The 19707-nt window shown below is 30.5% G+C and overlaps 1 protein-coding gene across 1 annotated transcript in view; it reads right to left on the reverse strand.

The window, feature by feature from the left end:
* LOC108690110 (heparan sulfate 2-O-sulfotransferase pipe) overlaps nt 1–15797 on the reverse strand; it is a 28174-nt gene extending 12377 nt beyond the window's left edge. The window contains exons 1-3 of the mRNA XM_018197234.1: nt 15748–15797; nt 7707–7855; nt 5283–5543 (exon numbers count right to left, since the gene is read on the reverse strand). Of these exons, the coding sequence (XP_018052723.1) occupies nt 5283–5543; nt 7707–7855; nt 15748–15797 (460 nt within the window). The remainder of the gene's footprint in view (nt 1–5282; nt 5544–7706; nt 7856–15747) is intronic.
* Nucleotides 15798–19707: the final 3910 nt, after the last annotated feature.

The following is a 19707-nucleotide window of genomic DNA, read 5'->3' on the forward strand; positions in this document are numbered from 1 at the left end:
TATAAGATTCCGCGGTAATGGATCCAACCGTAAAAGGTACAAAGGGTTTGGCCTAAAGAGTCCTGAGAAAAACAACTCGCTACTTTTATGATAACCGCAAAAAATATGAAATTTTTAAGTCTCAAAGAATCCGAGAGATTTGCATTCGTGAAGACACTAACGGTGAAAAAATGTTTGAATTAGTTCATATTACCAATAACTCGCAAAAGCAAATATATTTTATTTAGTATTGTCAGACATCTCTAGAAAGTGAAATTTATTTATCATTAGAAGATATATTGATAATCAAATGAAAGTCCTTTATAAATGTTGTCCGATCTCGCAGAATACTGTCACCACATTTGAACGATAAATCACGAGCTTATACCAGAGATTAATATTACTATGTTAGAAAAGCGCACGATGGGCGACAATTCTATTAAGTGAAACTAAAATTGCTAACTACAGTTAAATGGTATTTCCAATGTTGGTTGATAACGTGGGTATAATCGTTTGTTTGTACAATCATTCGTTTGTAGCATATTTTCATCATGTGCTAATAATACAGTAAAATAGAAACGTCCGCTTTCTTTTCCTTTTATAGTCTTATTACCATGTAACATGATTAGATAGAACTTATATATTACTGCAGCTGCGTTAAGTTGCGAATAATATCCGAAATATATATATTATACGTACATACAAAATAAGTTATTTAACTCAATCATCTAATATTCATGTAGTTAATTAGGGATGTTCCGATATAATCGATATAATCGATATTTTAAAATATTATTACTCCTTTTGATATTCAATATACATCAAAATTTTTAGTTTCTGTATCGTAGCATATCGGATCTAGAACATAGATATCAATTAGTAGAATCGTTGATTCAATACAAAAATTGCATTTCCAAAATTTGACCGTATAAATGTAACAAGGATGCCAATTCGGAGATGCACAATTTACGACATTGCGATCAACGCCATCATGAATAAAATTAAAAGAAATTTTATGTTTCACATTATCTTTGTTAGTTGATAGACTTATATGTATAAAATGACAAATATATTATGTATTATATCAAATGTATAAATGCATAATTTTTTATTCCCATCAATCTCTTTCTATTTGTGTATACATAAATTTACTAAAATATTTATAATTTTATAGATAAGTTAGTGAATATTTACTTATTGACTTTTTTAAAATTTTTCTTTAAAGTCGAAAGTTTTTGCTCCCGTCTCTATATAATAAAACATATAAAAAAAGTAACGATATTCTCGAATATCGTTTTTAATCAGTATATTGTCGCATCGATATGTGTATTTCAATTTATATTGATACGAAATATCGATAGCCTATGCTTCTCCGCACATCCCTATAATTAGAACGTAATAAATGTAATTTTGGTTTTTAAACAACTGCCTAATTCTCATAATTTTAAAACAGGAAATAATAATAATTCAAATAAACATTATGAAATGATAGATTGAAGAAAGGCTTATTTCAAAAGTTTTTCAGCATTATTCTGAATATGTTGAAAGAAATATTGAAAGAAGATAGATACTATATATTATAATGTTTAATAAATTATTAAATCCGGTGTTATTTGTTATTTACTTTAAATCATGATAATTATTTGTTTCCTTTATTTATGCATTTTTATTTGGTTTTTTGGTTCATAGCCTTTCTAAACTTATATTTTTAATTTTTATTATTGAACCATGTTATATGATGTATTTTATTAAATCCATTTTTTACTTCTAAGCTTTTATGTCCATTTTATTTTCATCTTTTTTCATTTTCTTGCCTTATAATATTCTGTGATTGAATTACGAAGAAATTATAGCTTTTCAGCATAATCTTATGCGAAAGAGTCGTCTGTAAAATTTAGATGTATATAACACATCTCGCTATACATCTTGGCACAATCTACTCGTATATTATATACTTGCAACATGATCCAGCTCGTTGATGCGTTTCAAGAAAGAAATTACTCGAAGTGGGTTAGACGGACACTATTCGCATCACTTCCTTCGAACAGTTTGACTATAATATACGTTACTAGCCAAGATACAAAATACTTGTAACTATCGTTCATATATAAGTTTAATTTTAATCAAAAACATTACTAAAGAATGTATACATCTATCTATCGCATCTTTATAAATATTTAAAAAAAACTTATAATTTGTTTATTTTGAAATTCATATTAGTGAAAAAATTGTAAATTTTTAGATTGTTATATTTATTACTGCGTCAATTACATTGAAATCAATTCATTTTTTTATTACGTCCGATTAAATTACCGGATTTACCGTACTACTTTGAATGTGCAGTGTTTATTAAACCTGTTTCTATTTATAAAAGTTTATCTGACTTACAGAAGTTTTGCTATTTGTTATAATCATATTAGATATTTAATTGAATTCATAATGAAACGTAAATGTGCTAACGTATTCAACATAACAATATATTTAATTAAAAAAAGAAAAAAAATTATTACATTATACATATAATAACAGAAGTTACAAAAACTGTATTTTAAAACGTTTTACATCAACAAAATAATTATTATTAAAAATAATACTACATAAAAATTTCTAAAAATTGATTTAAAATTGGTAAACATAAAAAACTTTATTTTATGGATTTTTTAAATTAATTTTTTTTTAAATTATTAGCACCATTTTGACTTCCGTACATGCTTCAGTAATGTTTCATTATTATCATTTTCACTGTGATGTATTCATCTAAAGAGTTAAAGGTTATAATCATTGTAATATATTCTCATGTATGTGTGTGTGTGTATGTGTGTGTATGTGTGTGTGTGTGTGTGTGTGTGTGTGTGTGTGTGTGTGTGTGTGTGTGTGTGAATGATCGTAGGCGATGATTGATCTAAATAGTATATACTAATTTAATCGTACTCTTTAGGCGGATAACTTGACGTATTGTATATGCATTATATTGTAAATGCAACAATAAGGATCACTTCCTATTCTGTTTTAAAGCAGTCAACCGATTGTGACCGGAACAATAGCGTTGCATGACAACAGTTAGAAGGAAAGTACATGACGAACAAAGGTGAACGTCATTCTTGAATTTGCGTTTAATTTTCTGTAACTTTATATGGCACTTCCTCTTGGCGATTTCGTTCCATTTTTTTAAATCTAGATGGTTGCATCGTAAAATAAAAAGTACGCTCGCATATCATTTTTTTCTCTTCATAGAAAATTATTCTTAAGAGAACCTTTATTGAATTTGATTTTTAAGATTATTTACTACTCTTCTTTCTCTAAATTTAGATTTTATTAGAATTAGTCAAAAATAATATAATAATAAAAAAATATTTTTTATTATTATTATATTTCAAAGCTATTTGACAGATGTATTCATACATAAACTTATATCAAAACAATTTTATCAATTTTTTTTTTATTACTGATAAATGATTAATATTTGATTGATTACTTGCTTAACTGACTATACAAGAGAATGACATACTTTTCGATAGAATAAATTACGAAAGAATAACATACTTCTTGAATAAGTTACTTTATTGCCACATTAGAATTAGTTAATTTGACATGCTACTTTTGCTTATCAATAAAACAATACTTTCACTAAGTAGCTTTTAAAGAAGTCGCGAGCTACTTTGTTTTCAGCGGGTACATGCATTTTATATAGCGTATGTATAAAAATACTTCACTTTCACCCATGTGCATTGTCATTTTATGTCTGGCTGGCTACTATCAATTAGAGTAAACATTAACCAACGAGGTCAACGTAAATCATTGACCGTATTATGTTTACACGTATGCTTAATGTGAATTCCTTGTTATAAGTTTATTCCGTGCTAAATCGTTGGATCATTAAATTAGGTGTAAACACAAACAAGGAAGTAGGCAACGAGACCTGCATACAAAATCTTATTTCAGAACGATTAGAATGGAAAAAAATAACATACAGCGATTACTTCAGTATTCAATAGTTTAAAGAAAATTTTGTTAGAATTTTATACAAATTAATTATGCACTTTATTAAAATTATTAATTCAATTTGTATACAATGTTGATCACATAGACCATTAAATATTATGTCAATTAGGATATTGACATTGAAAAAGATTTTAACAATAGTTTACTCGATAAAAAATTATTCATGCATGAATATGTATAAATATTCATAAATATATATAATTTTACATAAAATATGTCCATACATATTCATATATCCTTCTTTTTTTTGTAAAATTACTTTTTAATTATTTTTTATGTTTTTCACATTACTATTGTTATTTCTATTACACTAAAAAATAATTTTACGAAAGAAAGAGGGATGTATGAATATTTATGTATGTTTATACATATTTATACATATTAATGTATGAAAATTTTTTTACCATGTAATGATAAGAAAAAGTGCGTAATTTTTCGACATATAATTTTTCTTTAAAGAAAAATCTATTTTTTTCAGATTTCAATATTTTAAATAATGTTTTGCTTTTTGTATAAAAAATAATAAAAAAATATATAAGAAGAAAATGGGCCATATTCATATAAAGATTATTCACAATCGCACAGTATTTTGAATTTTTATTAAATCATGCGATCGTTTCCGCGAATGACGGCACTCCATAGATCATTCTCGATCTCGATCTTGTACGCGAAGAGACCGGACATTGCACATTCCTTGCGGACGTATTACGAGCTGTTGCGAGTTGCGATAACATCGAGTTAGGGTGCCGCACCATGAAGGTGCGAATACATCCTTGCGAAGAAGTGGAAGGCATCTCGTTAATCCATTTCATTCTCGAGAGATAACAAACCTGTATTTTATTATTTTCATCATACCAGGTAGGTACTAGTTTACGACTTGTCTGATTGTTTCGAGATTTTATAAGCAAATATCCTTTCATTGAATTATATTCTTTCTGTATGTTTTTATTGACTAAGAATAAGAAAATTTTTCATTATATAATAAATAGCTATCGCTATTAGCAAAAGCGTTATTTTTTTTATGGATGGGGCACGTCTCACCGATAATAATAACTTTTCTCGAAATGTAAACGATTGCTTTTTGGGCTTCGAACACCTTTTTATCTTTTTATTCTTTCCATCCTCACTCCGAATCTTTCTCGATAGCAGCAGAAATAACGCCTCACGATCTAGTGTATATATGTGAATGATTGAACTTTCATTTCCATTCACATTGCCATTTATATCGCCGCGAGCGATTAATCCATTTCTTCTTTTAACGCGCGCGAGCATTACTACATGTCTGATTTATTTTCGCTCACGTTCACCGATGTTTTTCCTTTCACCTCCCTTTGATGTGGCTACTCTCAACTGCTCGGTCAATTCCGCCTCCGGAGAGCATCCTTTATCTTTTACTCGGTGTATACTCGGTTGCTTCTTCCTCTCGACTGGTGAATAGCTTTTAAAAGTACAGATTTCACGCGTTTCACGTGCTACTCGTGAGATGATCAATGCCGATTTATGATGATCATAACTGGTTTGATTTGAGTATTTTATAAGCAAAATGATTTTGATATGCTTTTCTGTACAACAATATGTGTAATTAAATATAGATGTAATTAAATATAGATAATTAGTTCCTGCTGGTTTAAATCTAAATATGCATTCCAACAAATATCTGTATTTATTGATTCTTATGATGGATTTAACGAATACATTTAGATATGGTTAACACATTGGAATTTCCATCGCGTCTTGCTCACGAGCATAATTTTTTTATCGAAATCTCTTCGTTACACAGGAATAAAATATTGTTTCTTTCGATTGCAACACAAAAATGTGTGTGATTTGTTCTAACTTTCGCTTAATAAAAACGAGAGGCTAATGTTTACTCTTGCAATTGTGAAATTTCTAATAGAAAGTAATGCAAGTAGTTATTATAATAATTGTGAGCTGAGTTCATAATACATTGTTAATCATTGTATTCTGAGAAGAGACGAATTTATATGAAGAATTGCCATGTAGGCTACGAATAACATTTTTAACTTACGTGCAGAGATATATTGAAAGTACAGGCCGTTTTTCGTACGACATTGCAAGACACATTTTGTTGATAATTTTATTTTTTGATTCTATAAACTATAATTTTTCATATGCATAAAATTTTTGTTTGAAATTAAAATATTATCTCTATAGGAAGTTTTCAAATTTTAAAAACATTTCTTTCGCAATTCTTTAAATTAATTAAAGATATAATTAAAAATATATAAGTTAAACATAAATAAAAAATTATTGCTAATTGTAAATTTGACAAATTTGTGATAAAAGTAAAAAAGCGTGTAATTCTTCTCGCAGAATATTAATGTATTTATACATAATTGTCAAATTTGCAAAAAGTCGAATACCAGGAATAATTCGCGAGTATTTCGCAATCTTATGAATATAATCCGTGTTTGCTTCGAGACAGCGTGCCTGCATCGCTTTAAATAATAAAGCGGCGCCGGACATAATTGCAAGCCATAATGTAATAAATAATACGGCGCGGCAAACACGTGGATTGCCACGTATAAAGCGTAAGATAGAAGGTGCACGAATAATTAGTCTGCGATTGCGAGCAAATCAAGTTCTTTGCTACCGTTACGAATGCCGCGAAATGAATGTGGTATGATATTGAGGCGATATAGAGATCTCACTCTTTTGATGTCTACGCAATACACATGTAACACATTTGAAAGGATAGAGATCATTAACAATTTCCCTGGCGAATTTGTCGTCGATTTTTTCAAAATTAAAATTTAAGTATAAATTTTAATTTTAATTTATACTAAAATTTAATTTTATACTTAAATTTAAGTATCAATTGAATCAAAAGTGTTGTGTTTCTTTTTCGTTATTTTCTTGTACAAATGATAATGAAAAAAAATCTTTTTATTTCGAAAAATATAATAATACACAAACGATTAGTGAGACAATTGAAAATAAAGAATTGAACAAAATTTTAGTCAACAAATAATACTTTTTATTGTATTATTAATACTCAAATACGATCCTTAAAAAATGTAAAATGATGAAATCCCCAGGTATTATACTAATGATGAAAAGACATACGTTCTATGAGAGTGAGATGCATAAGCATCTTTAACTCTCGTTGAATCCTATGTGCGTTCACTCTCTCACACCTTGACCTTCCTCAACCGGGAAGTCAACAGCACCCTCGGGGAGTACGTACGAGCACGTAAAAGCGCATATATAAACGTGTCCATTATGGCACGTTGGCCGACACGAATGTAATTTCAATGTAGTTCATTTTCAGGCGCCGAGAAACTAGCGGCCATTATTACACGTTTGTGTAATTAAATAGATAATCAGTTCCTTCCAATTAACATTTCTAACGGTCTGAAATATCTTGTCATCACATTAAAAAAAGATGAAATGAACTTCTTGCAACATACTTTTCATGATTATTTATTTATTTATTTATATGTAATTTGTTTATTTTTATTGCTTGATATATAATAAGGTAATTCATTACGGTATTTTTTAGAATGTGCATTGAGAAATATGTTCTACATATCTAATCCAATTTGTATTTTTTAAATATATTATATCTTTTTAATTGTTTTTATATTTATTTTATGTTTCGTTTGTTTTCGCAAACATATTATTTCATTTTTTATTCCTTACAAAGAGATAGAAAGATATTTCAATATTCGTTAGTCTCAATTTTACTATATAACATTTATTACCTGATGAGAGCTGATTCGCCGAGAGCACATCATCCTCCCCCGGTTGAAGACGTACTTCCATTTTTTTCAGAAATGAATGTAGATCTCTCGTGTGTAGAAAAAGAAAGAGTGTACTAGATATCGCTATTAAAGCGATCAGCTCGATCGTCCTGTAAGCAAAAAAATTATAAATCAATTAATACGACATTACATTATAATTATACCAATATATTTAATTATATTATATTAATATTATGTTATTATTCATTCATTTGTTTAGCATTATTCATTTTTTCTCAACTTGCAAATATATTACTTTTCTTTTTTATGCGACAAATGGTAATATCTGTTCGATTTGTAAACAATAAAGAATTTAATTTGTAAATAATGGAGTGATATTGCAACGCCGAGAGAAGCCCTTTCGCAAGTTAAATATTACAAGCTGATCTATCATCTAGGTTGGTAGTGAAAGAATCAGGGCACGGCGAAGCCATCCATCTCGTAATTGGTCGTCCCGTCTGGAAGATGATGTTTCTCTGTATGACCTGGTTCTTGGAGAATACTCATCGACCGTGAAGCTTGACGGTCGCTTCAATTTCGCGGGAATCGACGCAACAGGTGCATCATTTGTGCATACTACTTACATTTATATAAATACGATTAAATTGAAAAGTGGTGATGTTAAACTATACATATACGTACAAAAAAGTCATGGAAACTTCTTGTCTTTCATAGATCTGGCAGATTTGTTGAAAAAAGAAGATCTGTCTTTAAGAATACAGTTATTTCCGAACTGTGATAAGAAATGTGATATATGTCTTATAAGATCTTTCGATTTTGTGGTATCTAAGCGTTACTAATTAATTGCAAAACGTAAAAGGCCGTGGAAAGGAAAGTACTGTACACGTTATTAACTTAAGGCCTTTTTCTGTATATTGTTGCCCTGAAGCCCTTCCATTTAACGAGCTGTGTAATATACACGAGCAATAGCAACGGCATCGCGAATCAGTCCCGTGATAGCAGTCGTTATTCGTATGGTATATCATAAATAATGCAATAAACGTTGCATTAACGCGATACAGGCGGCGCATGCGAGACCATTGTAATCGATTCCTTCCACGATTATGAGTACCAAGATTGCGCGATGTAATGCATAGTAAATCGCGAAGCGCTTTTATTATCGAGCTCACCGGTAATCTTCGAACTTAACAAAGAAAGCATGTATAAAGAGAAATAATTGATTTTTCTCGTGTCGTCAGCGATCAACCTGGAAGAATCACATCGGGAGTCATGATTAAAGAGCTGTGCTGAAATGAAATTCGTTCTAAATGTCTCAATATTTTTTTCCTATCCATGAACGTATTACTGTATAATCTCTGATCCAAGTTTAATATTTAATCTCATGTAACTGCTTTAAGAATCCCATGTAATCGTCCTACATACAACTTTGATTTCGAATACGTTGCTTATTCTGTAATTTGATACAGTTGCGCTGTCATTATCTATACCGCGGTTTCAGTTCCATACAATCTAATCCTTATTTTAGATATATTTGTATCGTTGCACGGGAATTGAATATTTCTAGAAAGACTTTTATTACTTTAATATATGTATGAATATACATATTTATAAATATACAAAAATTATTAAAATATTAAAATTATTCAATAAATATTAAGTCAAGATTATAACTATAAAAAAGAAACAGAGATAGTGAAATGAATCTTCATTATCATTACTTTCATATCAATTTTGTATACTTTGTGTGAAATAATAGATGGAATTGTACATTTGAAATTGCAACATTAACTAACATTTTTTAATGTTAATATTCTACTTCTATATATCATTATAATTTAATTTCACGAATAATTGCAAGGTAATTGCACCGCCATTGAACAGTCGCATAATTTTGTCGCATTAGAGCATGGGAATCGAATAATTCAGAAAATACAAATATTTATAATTTCTGAATTTAAGGAAGTTAATATTAGAACTTAGTTTCCGAGATTTAAATGATATTTTCATTAAACACAAGAAGAATTTATGGCTTTACGGTCTACTAAACGCCTCATTAGGAAATCTTAGACATTAACCGTGCGAGATGCTAAGTATTTCGTGAGAAAAACCCTGAAATCCTTTCGAAACGAATGCAATGTAAAAATTTTCGTCCGCTGTATTAAAATGTAATTAGTGTTCTTGCGATTTGACAAGATCCAAATAATTTTAAAAAAGAGATATTTTTACAGAAAAAAGATGGAAGAAGTTAAAATGTAGGTTTTTATTGATTTCATAAAAACCTTAAACATTACATAGAGTAAAATCGCCTAATATGAGATATTTTTTTTTAAAGACTTGTAATTTATTTAATTTGCAATCTTAATTCCTATTTTCGTGTCAATTTTATGAGAAATATATTCAAGCTTTATCATCAAAAGTTAATGATCGATAGTAGTTATACTTTGTATGTGAAATTTTTATCGAAAGTGCCGATTTTGTTCATTCAAAAAAAGGGTTCCTAATATGAGAAACAAAGGTTTTCTTGTATGAGATGATATAATATCTCAAACAGAAAATTAAGGAAAAAATAAAGGTAAACTTTTTATACACACTTTTATCATATTACGTATAAGGAACAAAGAATTTGAATGTTATACATAATAATTATATACTTTTTTGATGTGTGTATATGTGAGTATGTAAATGTGTGTGTGTGTGTGTGTGTGTGTGTGTGAATAATCTTAACAATAGAATCATCATTTTTAACATTTCGTTCAATATGCTTTCAGATATTGAATCGTTTAGATGCTCTCATATAGCTAGAAATGCCTTGAGTATCTCATATTACGACTCCCATGCCTTGCGGTTTCATGATCACCAAATCTAATCTTTATAGTTAAACAAATCATTATATCGCGTGTTTTCCTATTAATGCGACTTACTTTATCAATGCAATCAGATTTTATTATCAAATATTTATTTATTATATAATAAAACAAGGTTTGGAGACTAACCTCAATAAAATTCGACAACATTCAATTTCAAGAATCTTTTTTCACAACCACTACACGCATGATTTAACGATGAGTTTTCTACTAAATATGTTTCACTCTATGAGTAATAAATTCATAATAAAATCAATCACATGCGCTTATTAGTTTAGCAGAAATCCCGCTATCTCATATTGGAAACCTATCCCATAATAGACGACTTTATCCTACATATATAGAATCAATCATTATTTTTTTAAGTCGAGCGTTGACATTAAACAAGCAACATGCTAATGTTATAACATTACACAAAAAACAAGAATAATATTATGCTTTTCACTCGTATTTTTGAAATCATGCATATAAAATTTTAAATTAAAACATTTCAGAATTTCAATTAATGTGAATTAAGTAACGCTTTATAAAATACTTCTCTTGAAAAACAAAATAAGATATTATGCTCATGTACAAGTATTAAATTTTTTTACGTGAGTTACGAGAATATCTATAATTTCTCAAATTATCTATAATTTGATTCCAGCAATTTGTATGTATACGCAAATCACTATCTTTCGCCATAATCCGTCGCGCTGATGCCGCTAGTTTCCTCGAGGATATACAAGGACGTTCTCCAGTATTTCATCGAGGCTCTTCCGGGCTTATCGACGAAACGTAAGCAGATCTACTCGAGAGAAAAGCGAGAAACGAACGGTATCGTTCTGGCGGACGCAGTGTCAACGACACACGGAGAGAAGGGAACCGTAAGCTCTTAGGAACGCGTTTATATATACCGTAACGGGGTATATAAAAGAGCACCGTGTACATATACCTTGTGTACATAATAGCGAACGCGTATCGGAAATCCAATTGTCCCGCACGGTGAGAACATCGCGTGTAGGTATTCGATTCGCGAAATGTGCCAGCGAAAACCGATGGCAAGAATGTTCAAGCGTTAGGAATTTCTATTCCAATGCGCGAGTAGATATCTATGTGCCGTTGGTTAAAGAGGTTTACGGGTCAGATCGTTTGATACCATTGTGGCCTAATTTTAAAATTGCAGATCATATCCTAGATAACATATATGTTGCATAAGATATCTTTTAAATATCTTATGTAAATATGTTGTCGAGGAAGGTAATAAACGAAGTAATAAGCAAGTGATAAGCTATGTTTGTGTGCGCTACGATAATCTTTTAATTTCTTAATAGGAAAATGTGTCCTAGTAACAACGAAAAAAGAAAAGAAAATAATTTTTCCTTATTGTTATGTATCATTCATATTAGAATTTTATTACACTGTTTTGTACTAGATTATTATAAATATATAATTGCGGGAAAATGATTGTTGTCTTTTAAAATGATTTATTTTAGCATCCATGAGAAACAGGAAAGAGGAAATAAAACGTGTCTGAAGCACTCAAGAGCATTCAGACGCGTGCAAGTTTCTTTTGATTGTACTGTTAATTTCATTAAATTTCTTAAATGTGTTTTTCTCAGACTCGATCTTACATTCTGATATACCATAGAAAAAAAATTTACGATTATGGAAGAGGAATGATCATGCGTTTTGTTTTAATCTTTTGTAATGGATCGTGGTAACGTTGGCAGGCGCAACAAAGCCGCGAGGCAGCGCAGAGATTCGTGCTGAAATTGCAATGCAACTTTTGATCGCGGTCGATGCACCTTCCGACAATGCTGCTCGTTGCAATACAACGACCACAATTGACTTTAACGAGCGCGCGTATATGATAAATTATTGCCGTCGCTACAGCCGAAGCCGTATTCCAATAAAGTTCCGCGAAATGTATCTACTTCATAAATTCTCGGTACGTTCATTCAATAGATTATTTTAAATATAATATTTCGTCACTATTTCTCTTTTGATTATTATACTGTATTTACGTCGCAGAAACAGTTAAAACTGCACATAAAACTGAATCGTTTCATTAACATCTGCTTCTTCAATTATATTTTTTTATTCGCGGAGCACATTAGGTATTTCAATCCAGTTAAACGAGTTCTTCGGTGCTTTTGTTGGTAAATATGTGCCGGATATCCCGGATATCAATTATGATATCTTTCAAAAGTATAGATTCTCTTCTCGAAGAGGTGAAAAACGCATCTGCATATACATATATTCAAAGTTAACCGCAGGTAAGAAATTATACGCGTACGCACGTCTGACCCATGTTAATTTGCGACTTTTTACACACTTAAGCAGACATGCCCTCTGACATTATGCATACTTTATTAAATCAGATTTTATGCTTGACGTACAGCTGGCTATCTATTATATGTTGATATGGGGGAGGTTGTTTTTCTATAATGGAAATATTCTCGAATGGCGGGCAATTTTCTATATGGCCACTTAACGCGCATTATCGTAGTCACACTTAATTGCGTTATATCCGTTCAAGTGCATTCGCGGCGAACACTTGATATCGTCATGGAGAAGTCGGAAATGCGAGCAGACGGGATTCCACGTGGCGAGAGAAGTGGCCGATAATGATAGTTCGAATACGCGAGATCATCCAGGAACCCTTACTCTATTTTATGGCAGTGACATCTTCTCGCAATCTCGCATCTTCCCGCTCTTCGATACCTGTAGTTGCTCGCCTCATTTACGCAACGGATCTCATAACTTTTATTTATAGATGGTGGAGATTCATTATCGCAAATACGCGCGGTTTTCTCGATCGGGCAGCAAAATTCATCACGCGGGACGAGCCGTAGAAACGAGACAAATGGATCTGCATTCTTGCAAACGTCACGATAGTTCATCACTCACGAAGCAGAATTCGTAATTATCAACTGTATTAACACGAGATAAATGAAAGATTCGGAACGACGATGTTTATCGCATTGCATAATTCCTAGTGTTAAGTTGCAAAATTTTTAATTCATAAACTTCTTTCATCATTAAAAAAAAGTATATTTCATCAATGATGCTCCAAATAAAAATTTATTTGAAATAAGAAGATAAGGAATTACCTAACGTTTATTAAAGAATATATTTCTCTGGTAAATTCCTTTTTTGAGAATAATGCTTGAGAATACAGATATTTTGCTAAAAAGTCAACATTAATTATATGTAGATAAACAGTTATCTAATCCTAATAAATGTATATTATAAATTATCCATAATATTCTAATAAATAAATAATGAGAATTGGTTTCTCAATCTCAAACTATGTGTTTATTTTCTATGTGTTCATTTCTAATTTACTGTATCTGATATACTTAATTATAAATCTGACAGACATTTAATTTATACAATTCTTAATTGAATGTTTATACATATAAATGTTTATATGTGAAATGTTTATACATATAATATTGAATAATTACAACACTTGATATATATTGAAAGTAGAGAACACAAAGTATCATCTTTAGATCTATCTGTTAGGAAGGAGTCCTATTTACCGCATTCTACAATGTAGACCACCAACGTTCGTTTATGACTTATGACTTCACGCGCACTTGAGGCTTGAGGAGGTCAACCGCAGGAAGAAATCGCAGGCTGATAAACCATACATTTGCATACGACATGGAGCACTCAAGAATCGACCATTCACTATTTTCTCGCGCGATTCGCATTATTTTGCCATGATGAATCGATTTGTCACATGTCTAGCTTATCGCAAGAGTCTTTTTGGTCGCGAGATCTTTAACTTGTTAGCTCGACCCTGACGCGATGTCTGAATGTGATGTTTGGTGATATGCCTTTCTTGCCGCTAACTTGATATTTATTTCAAAAGTAATGACATATTCATGAGACGAAATAAGTATAGAAAATGTTATGTAAAGTCACTCATGTCATTACGTCCATATTTTGTGTCGCAAACTTACATTTACGTACATATGACTGATAAAAGAATATCTGAAGAACACTAAAATAAAATATTTTTGTAGTCATCTACTTTCTGTGACATGTAATGTAAATTATTTAGAATAAATCTATTATTCGTGATACAGCCAGAAAGGCCAATTTTTCGATACAAAATAGATTTTTTTATAAAAATAAAATTTTTTATATTTTTCTAAGAAAAATGTATTTCAAATCATTTTATATGTATTAGATTTATAATTTTAAGAGAATGTTTGAAAATTTATGCCTCGTATAATATCTAAGACCATCAATTATAAACTTACGTTAAAATTACAATAGTGAAATACATTGCGTTGCACCAATTAAAAGTAACGGTAAAAGGTAATTTAAATTAGGTGAATAATTTAATACTAATAATGTAATTATTTTTCATATTTAAAAAGGAATACAAAAAAATGTAACGTTTTCATTATACCTATTAAATTTATATAAAATTAATCGTTCACTTTCTAACTTATATCTATTATGCTTGTACTTTTTAAATTTTATATTATGCAATCCAGCGATGCATAAATTGTACGATCATTGCATATTCGGAATTCATATGTTATTTTCTGAAAGAAATTAGTATTACACAACCTAGCTACTGTCTGAATTTTGTCTGAAATTTATATATCCAATTTTATATTCGTATTTTCTTCTCTATTTTATTCGTTAACAATGTTAATGTTCTATCTTTTTGAGAGAAAGATTGTGTAAAACAATTTTAAAAATAAACAATAAGATTTCTTTCGATTTTCTTTTTTCTCTTCTCTCTCTTTCTTTCTTTCTCTCTCTCAAATGTTTAATTTTGAAATACAGAAAATAAAGAAGGAGATAATATATTCTTTACGTTCTGTTATTTATTTTGAATATTTTTATATGTGTAATACTTGTACATTAAAAAAATTGAATTTTATAAAAAAATAAAATAAAATAAAATCACACACCTCGAAAAAGCCTCGTTCAGCGATCGAGAAGATAGATGATCGCTGGTTAAATTGAGTCGCCACAGTGTACTTAACGGTTAAATACCTAGGTTCGTTATAAAGGATATACGCCGGCAAGATACAGTATCCCTTCGTGCACTCTCATGCTGTATGCGCAGATAAATATTGATAACATCGTAGAAGATGTTAATCGTACGCGCGTATAATTAGGCGCCTTTAATCGCGTTAGACATCCCGAGATAGTCTCCTTACCTCTTGGGAACAGGCACTCTCCTTTGCCGCCACATGTTCTCCTTCGGCATCCTGCCACTCCTTTTGAAATCCGGTCTTTTCTATACAAATTCTTCTTGGCAATCAAACGATATCATAGGAGATTGCTGTGGTCACGTGCGATCCATTGGAGAACGATTTGTCATCATCGGACACTTGTGTCTTTCGGCGCGCGGATGCTGCCGAGCTTTGACAATGATGGTCACTCATAAAGTCCATTCACTGAATCACTGCTGAATGACGACTACGACGGTAACAATCGAAAAAACGTTTGTCTATGTCGAATGCTCGCCGTCAGGTGCAGACGTCAACCGTTGGATTCCCGCAAGCGAGCGATTTTCCTGTCGATCAACACCCGCTACCAGGTCAACATCCTTGGCGAGCCGATCGGTGTTGTTCAACGCGCGTCACTGATTGTGAATAACTTATTTACGTGACATCGTGACTAATGTAATTTCGTTCAATTCGAATCGACGGCGGGATCGGATCGGAGATTCATACAGGTTTCAGATGCCGAAATGTATGTGCGGTGACCGTCTCCGTGGATGTTTTCAGTCATCGGTCTTTCGACGAAGGTGTAATCGCGTTCGTGAGAAGATGCAGAAGGATGAGAGACATCCGCTCGATCTCCACCGATCTGTCTGCTGGTCGAAACGCGACTGACGCTTTTCTTCGCCGTTTCGGAGCCTCGATGCTGCGTGGACGTGAAATACGGAGACGACACGCGATACGCTCTATTCCGCGTCCGCGCTCCGTTACTTGGTGGCACGTAATGCCGCGATTCTACTCCACATTCACTGTGCCATCCTACCCGGACCTCCTATTCCGGGGGCCACTTCCACTACACGTCACGATCGCGACGTACGCATCAAGTGAAGGGAAGAAGCGCTCGTTTTCACAATAAAATTAGGCGATTGGACTTTTTTGTCGCAAGTGTTCTCTCTTCGAAACGCGAGCACACAATGTTGTACCGAAAGATCGAACATATGTAAATACATGTTTTTTTTTTACATAAGTGATATTGCACAAAATATATGTGATAAAAATAAGAAATTATTCTAGACTTCAATTTTCACATATTATTTCCTTTATCTTGTCGCTATGATTTAAAGTAAATTTGCACTTTATAAAAAAAATTTGAATAACGTTTTAAGGAGAAAATAAAATTACACATTTCTGATTTCTGATGACACAGTCAATAATGCATAAAACGCGACGAAGATAAGAATTTATTCTAAAAATTTTAATTTTAATTTTAAATAGATTGCTTTATATGCATTCATGTTACTTAGATCCTAAATATTAATCCTGGATATTTACTCTTCTAGTAATTTGAATATTTTTTTATTTGAGAACCATAAGGAACATTAATTAATAATAATTATTGAACGTTTTTTCTGTAAATGCAAAAAGTTATTAACTATGTGTCACGTACGGAAACATAATGCAGGAATAATTTTAAAGTAATGATATTTCAAAGCGGAAGAAATTTAAATGCAACTGCGCAGGCTTCCAGATGGTCGCAGTCAAATTTATCATAACAGTTTTAAAGGAGTCAATAAAATGAGTTTCCTATCGGTACACATATATCACGCGCATTAGCTACATTTAATAAGACACGCAATCTTCCGAGTGATTTAGTGCCACATTTATTAGCCATATTGGATAGAAATTCTCTTGAAAGTAACACAAACCGCTTGCATTTTATTAAAGCTAATAATTTAGTAATCGAGAGTTTCATAAAATGCTAACGTATACATCTAATTATCGATCAATAAATAATCTAAAGAAGAAGGAAGAAACAAGAATCTTTTTCAGAAAAATAATAAATACGGATTTTTTTTCGGTAAATTAAACTCGAGCCGAAAGATTGTTTTCACTTAAAAAAAAGTCATATCAAAATAAAAAGTATGCCAAAAATATAAAGAAAGCTTTGAAAGTAATATTAATAATTTTTAAAAATAGAAGTTAAATAATTGCTTTATGATACAAATAGAATTGTGCTTTTGAAGGCGTCATCGTTACAGGCATATGAGTATGTAGAATGTGAAAGATATAATTTGTTTCGCAATATTTACACTCGAGACTCGAGCTAAGAGCTTGTAATAAGAAAATGCATGTTTCCGCATGCGAACGTAGTCTACTTTCCTTTTATTTTTAATATTTTAATATTTTAATAATAAACGCGTTCCACGATAAATATTCAATATTACAAAATAGCGAATATTTGAAAAGCAGAATAGAACTAAATGATTTATTAAAACTGCACAAAGTTACAACAATTAATATAACGTTATTTTGTTTTAAAGACAATTTTGATAATTTCTTATTAATAAAGAAATTATTATACAAGGTATTAAAAAAACGTTCAGCATTTATATTGTAGATACATAATATATGTACATCATACTGATTTACTGTGAGTAAAAAAAACCTTAGTGAACGTGAGTCTGAAACTCAACTCGTTTTTAAGATGGAAATAATTTTGTATGTTAGTATCATAATTGGCTTATTGGTTTCTTATCGTACATGACATAAAGATTTATCACGAATTCTAATTCAATTTTTATACAAGCTTTATAATAAAAAATTTCATCGGAAGTCTAGTTGACATCAATCAGCTATCATAATTGGGCATTATGGGAGATTTGGACATGTAATTCTTCTAAATAGATTATCAATTCTATTTATCTCAATTTTTCTCTTTTCACGTTATATGCAACATATAGAAAAGATAATAAAGTCAATTATAATACTAACATACAAAATCGTTTATATCTTTGAAATGGTTAAACCTTTGACCTATGTTTATTAAAGTTTTTTTTGTTCATTATGATATGTATTATATAAATGCTGAATAGTTTTTTAAATTAATAATTTATGTTAATTTGTTGTACATTGGTATATTAGAAGATATTAAATTTTTTTACACGGTACTAACTTCATGTAAAAATTAAGAAAGGCTGAAACATTATTAAGCATCTTATTTCTATTTAAAATCAATAACCATTAATTAGTTATTATATTTTTTTTAAAGAAAATTTTTATAGAAAGTCTCAAAAATTGAAATTTTATAGGAACAGAGACACGTGAAGGTTTACATCTAAAAATTTATATTAAAAAAAAGAGAGAATCAATTGGCAATACTTTCATTATACTCTCAATAATTTGAGCTCTCACTTTAATTCCCGTTTTCAATATATTACAATGGAAGGTAGGAAGACAGTTAGAAACTCACTTCATTGAATTTCGTATTCAAGCGATTAGTATGGCCGCATCAATATCAAATGAGATTGCAATCAAAGAAATCTTCGAAAACAATAGTACGCTGTTCTTTTACATCACTACACACCTAAGCAACAATGCAAGGCCAGTATTCGCATGTATGATATTATTACTTTGGTTCAATTGTACGTCATTGCGTACAATTCAATTATGACTTGGCATAATTATTCGACCGATAATTGTTTGCTGGGAAGTGTTGTACGCACCTTTATGATTCTCAGATTTTGAGATAAAGAATTGTGAAAGAAAAGGTATTAACTCGTCATACCTTTGTATATTTGACTCATTGTATTTTTTCAAATTATGAGTTTATTTTTACAGAGATTATACTATTTTTCGAATGAAAATTTTATTACTCAACGTATTGCGTGACTTATATGTTGTTGCAAAATTATTACAGACTCAAGAATGATTTCATTATATTATGTAATATAAGATCGAGAAGATTTGAGTTACTTTAATTATATTATTAATCCTACCAGAGCTCGGTCTTATTTCAAATAAATTTAATTTAAAAATATATATAAAATAAAAAAAAATTGAAAAATTGTTTAGTATTTATTATTTTAAATAACTTTTTCTGACCTATTTCTTACTTAATATTTTAAATAAATTGTTGGAACTTTTTTTATTTTAAATAAGTCGTATCAATTATTT

This window comes from Atta colombica, unplaced genomic scaffold (assembly GCF_001594045.1).
Source record: "Atta colombica isolate Treedump-2 unplaced genomic scaffold, Acol1.0 scaffold295, whole genome shotgun sequence".
In the NCBI taxonomy this organism is placed as follows: Eukaryota; Metazoa; Arthropoda; class Insecta; order Hymenoptera; family Formicidae; genus Atta; species Atta colombica.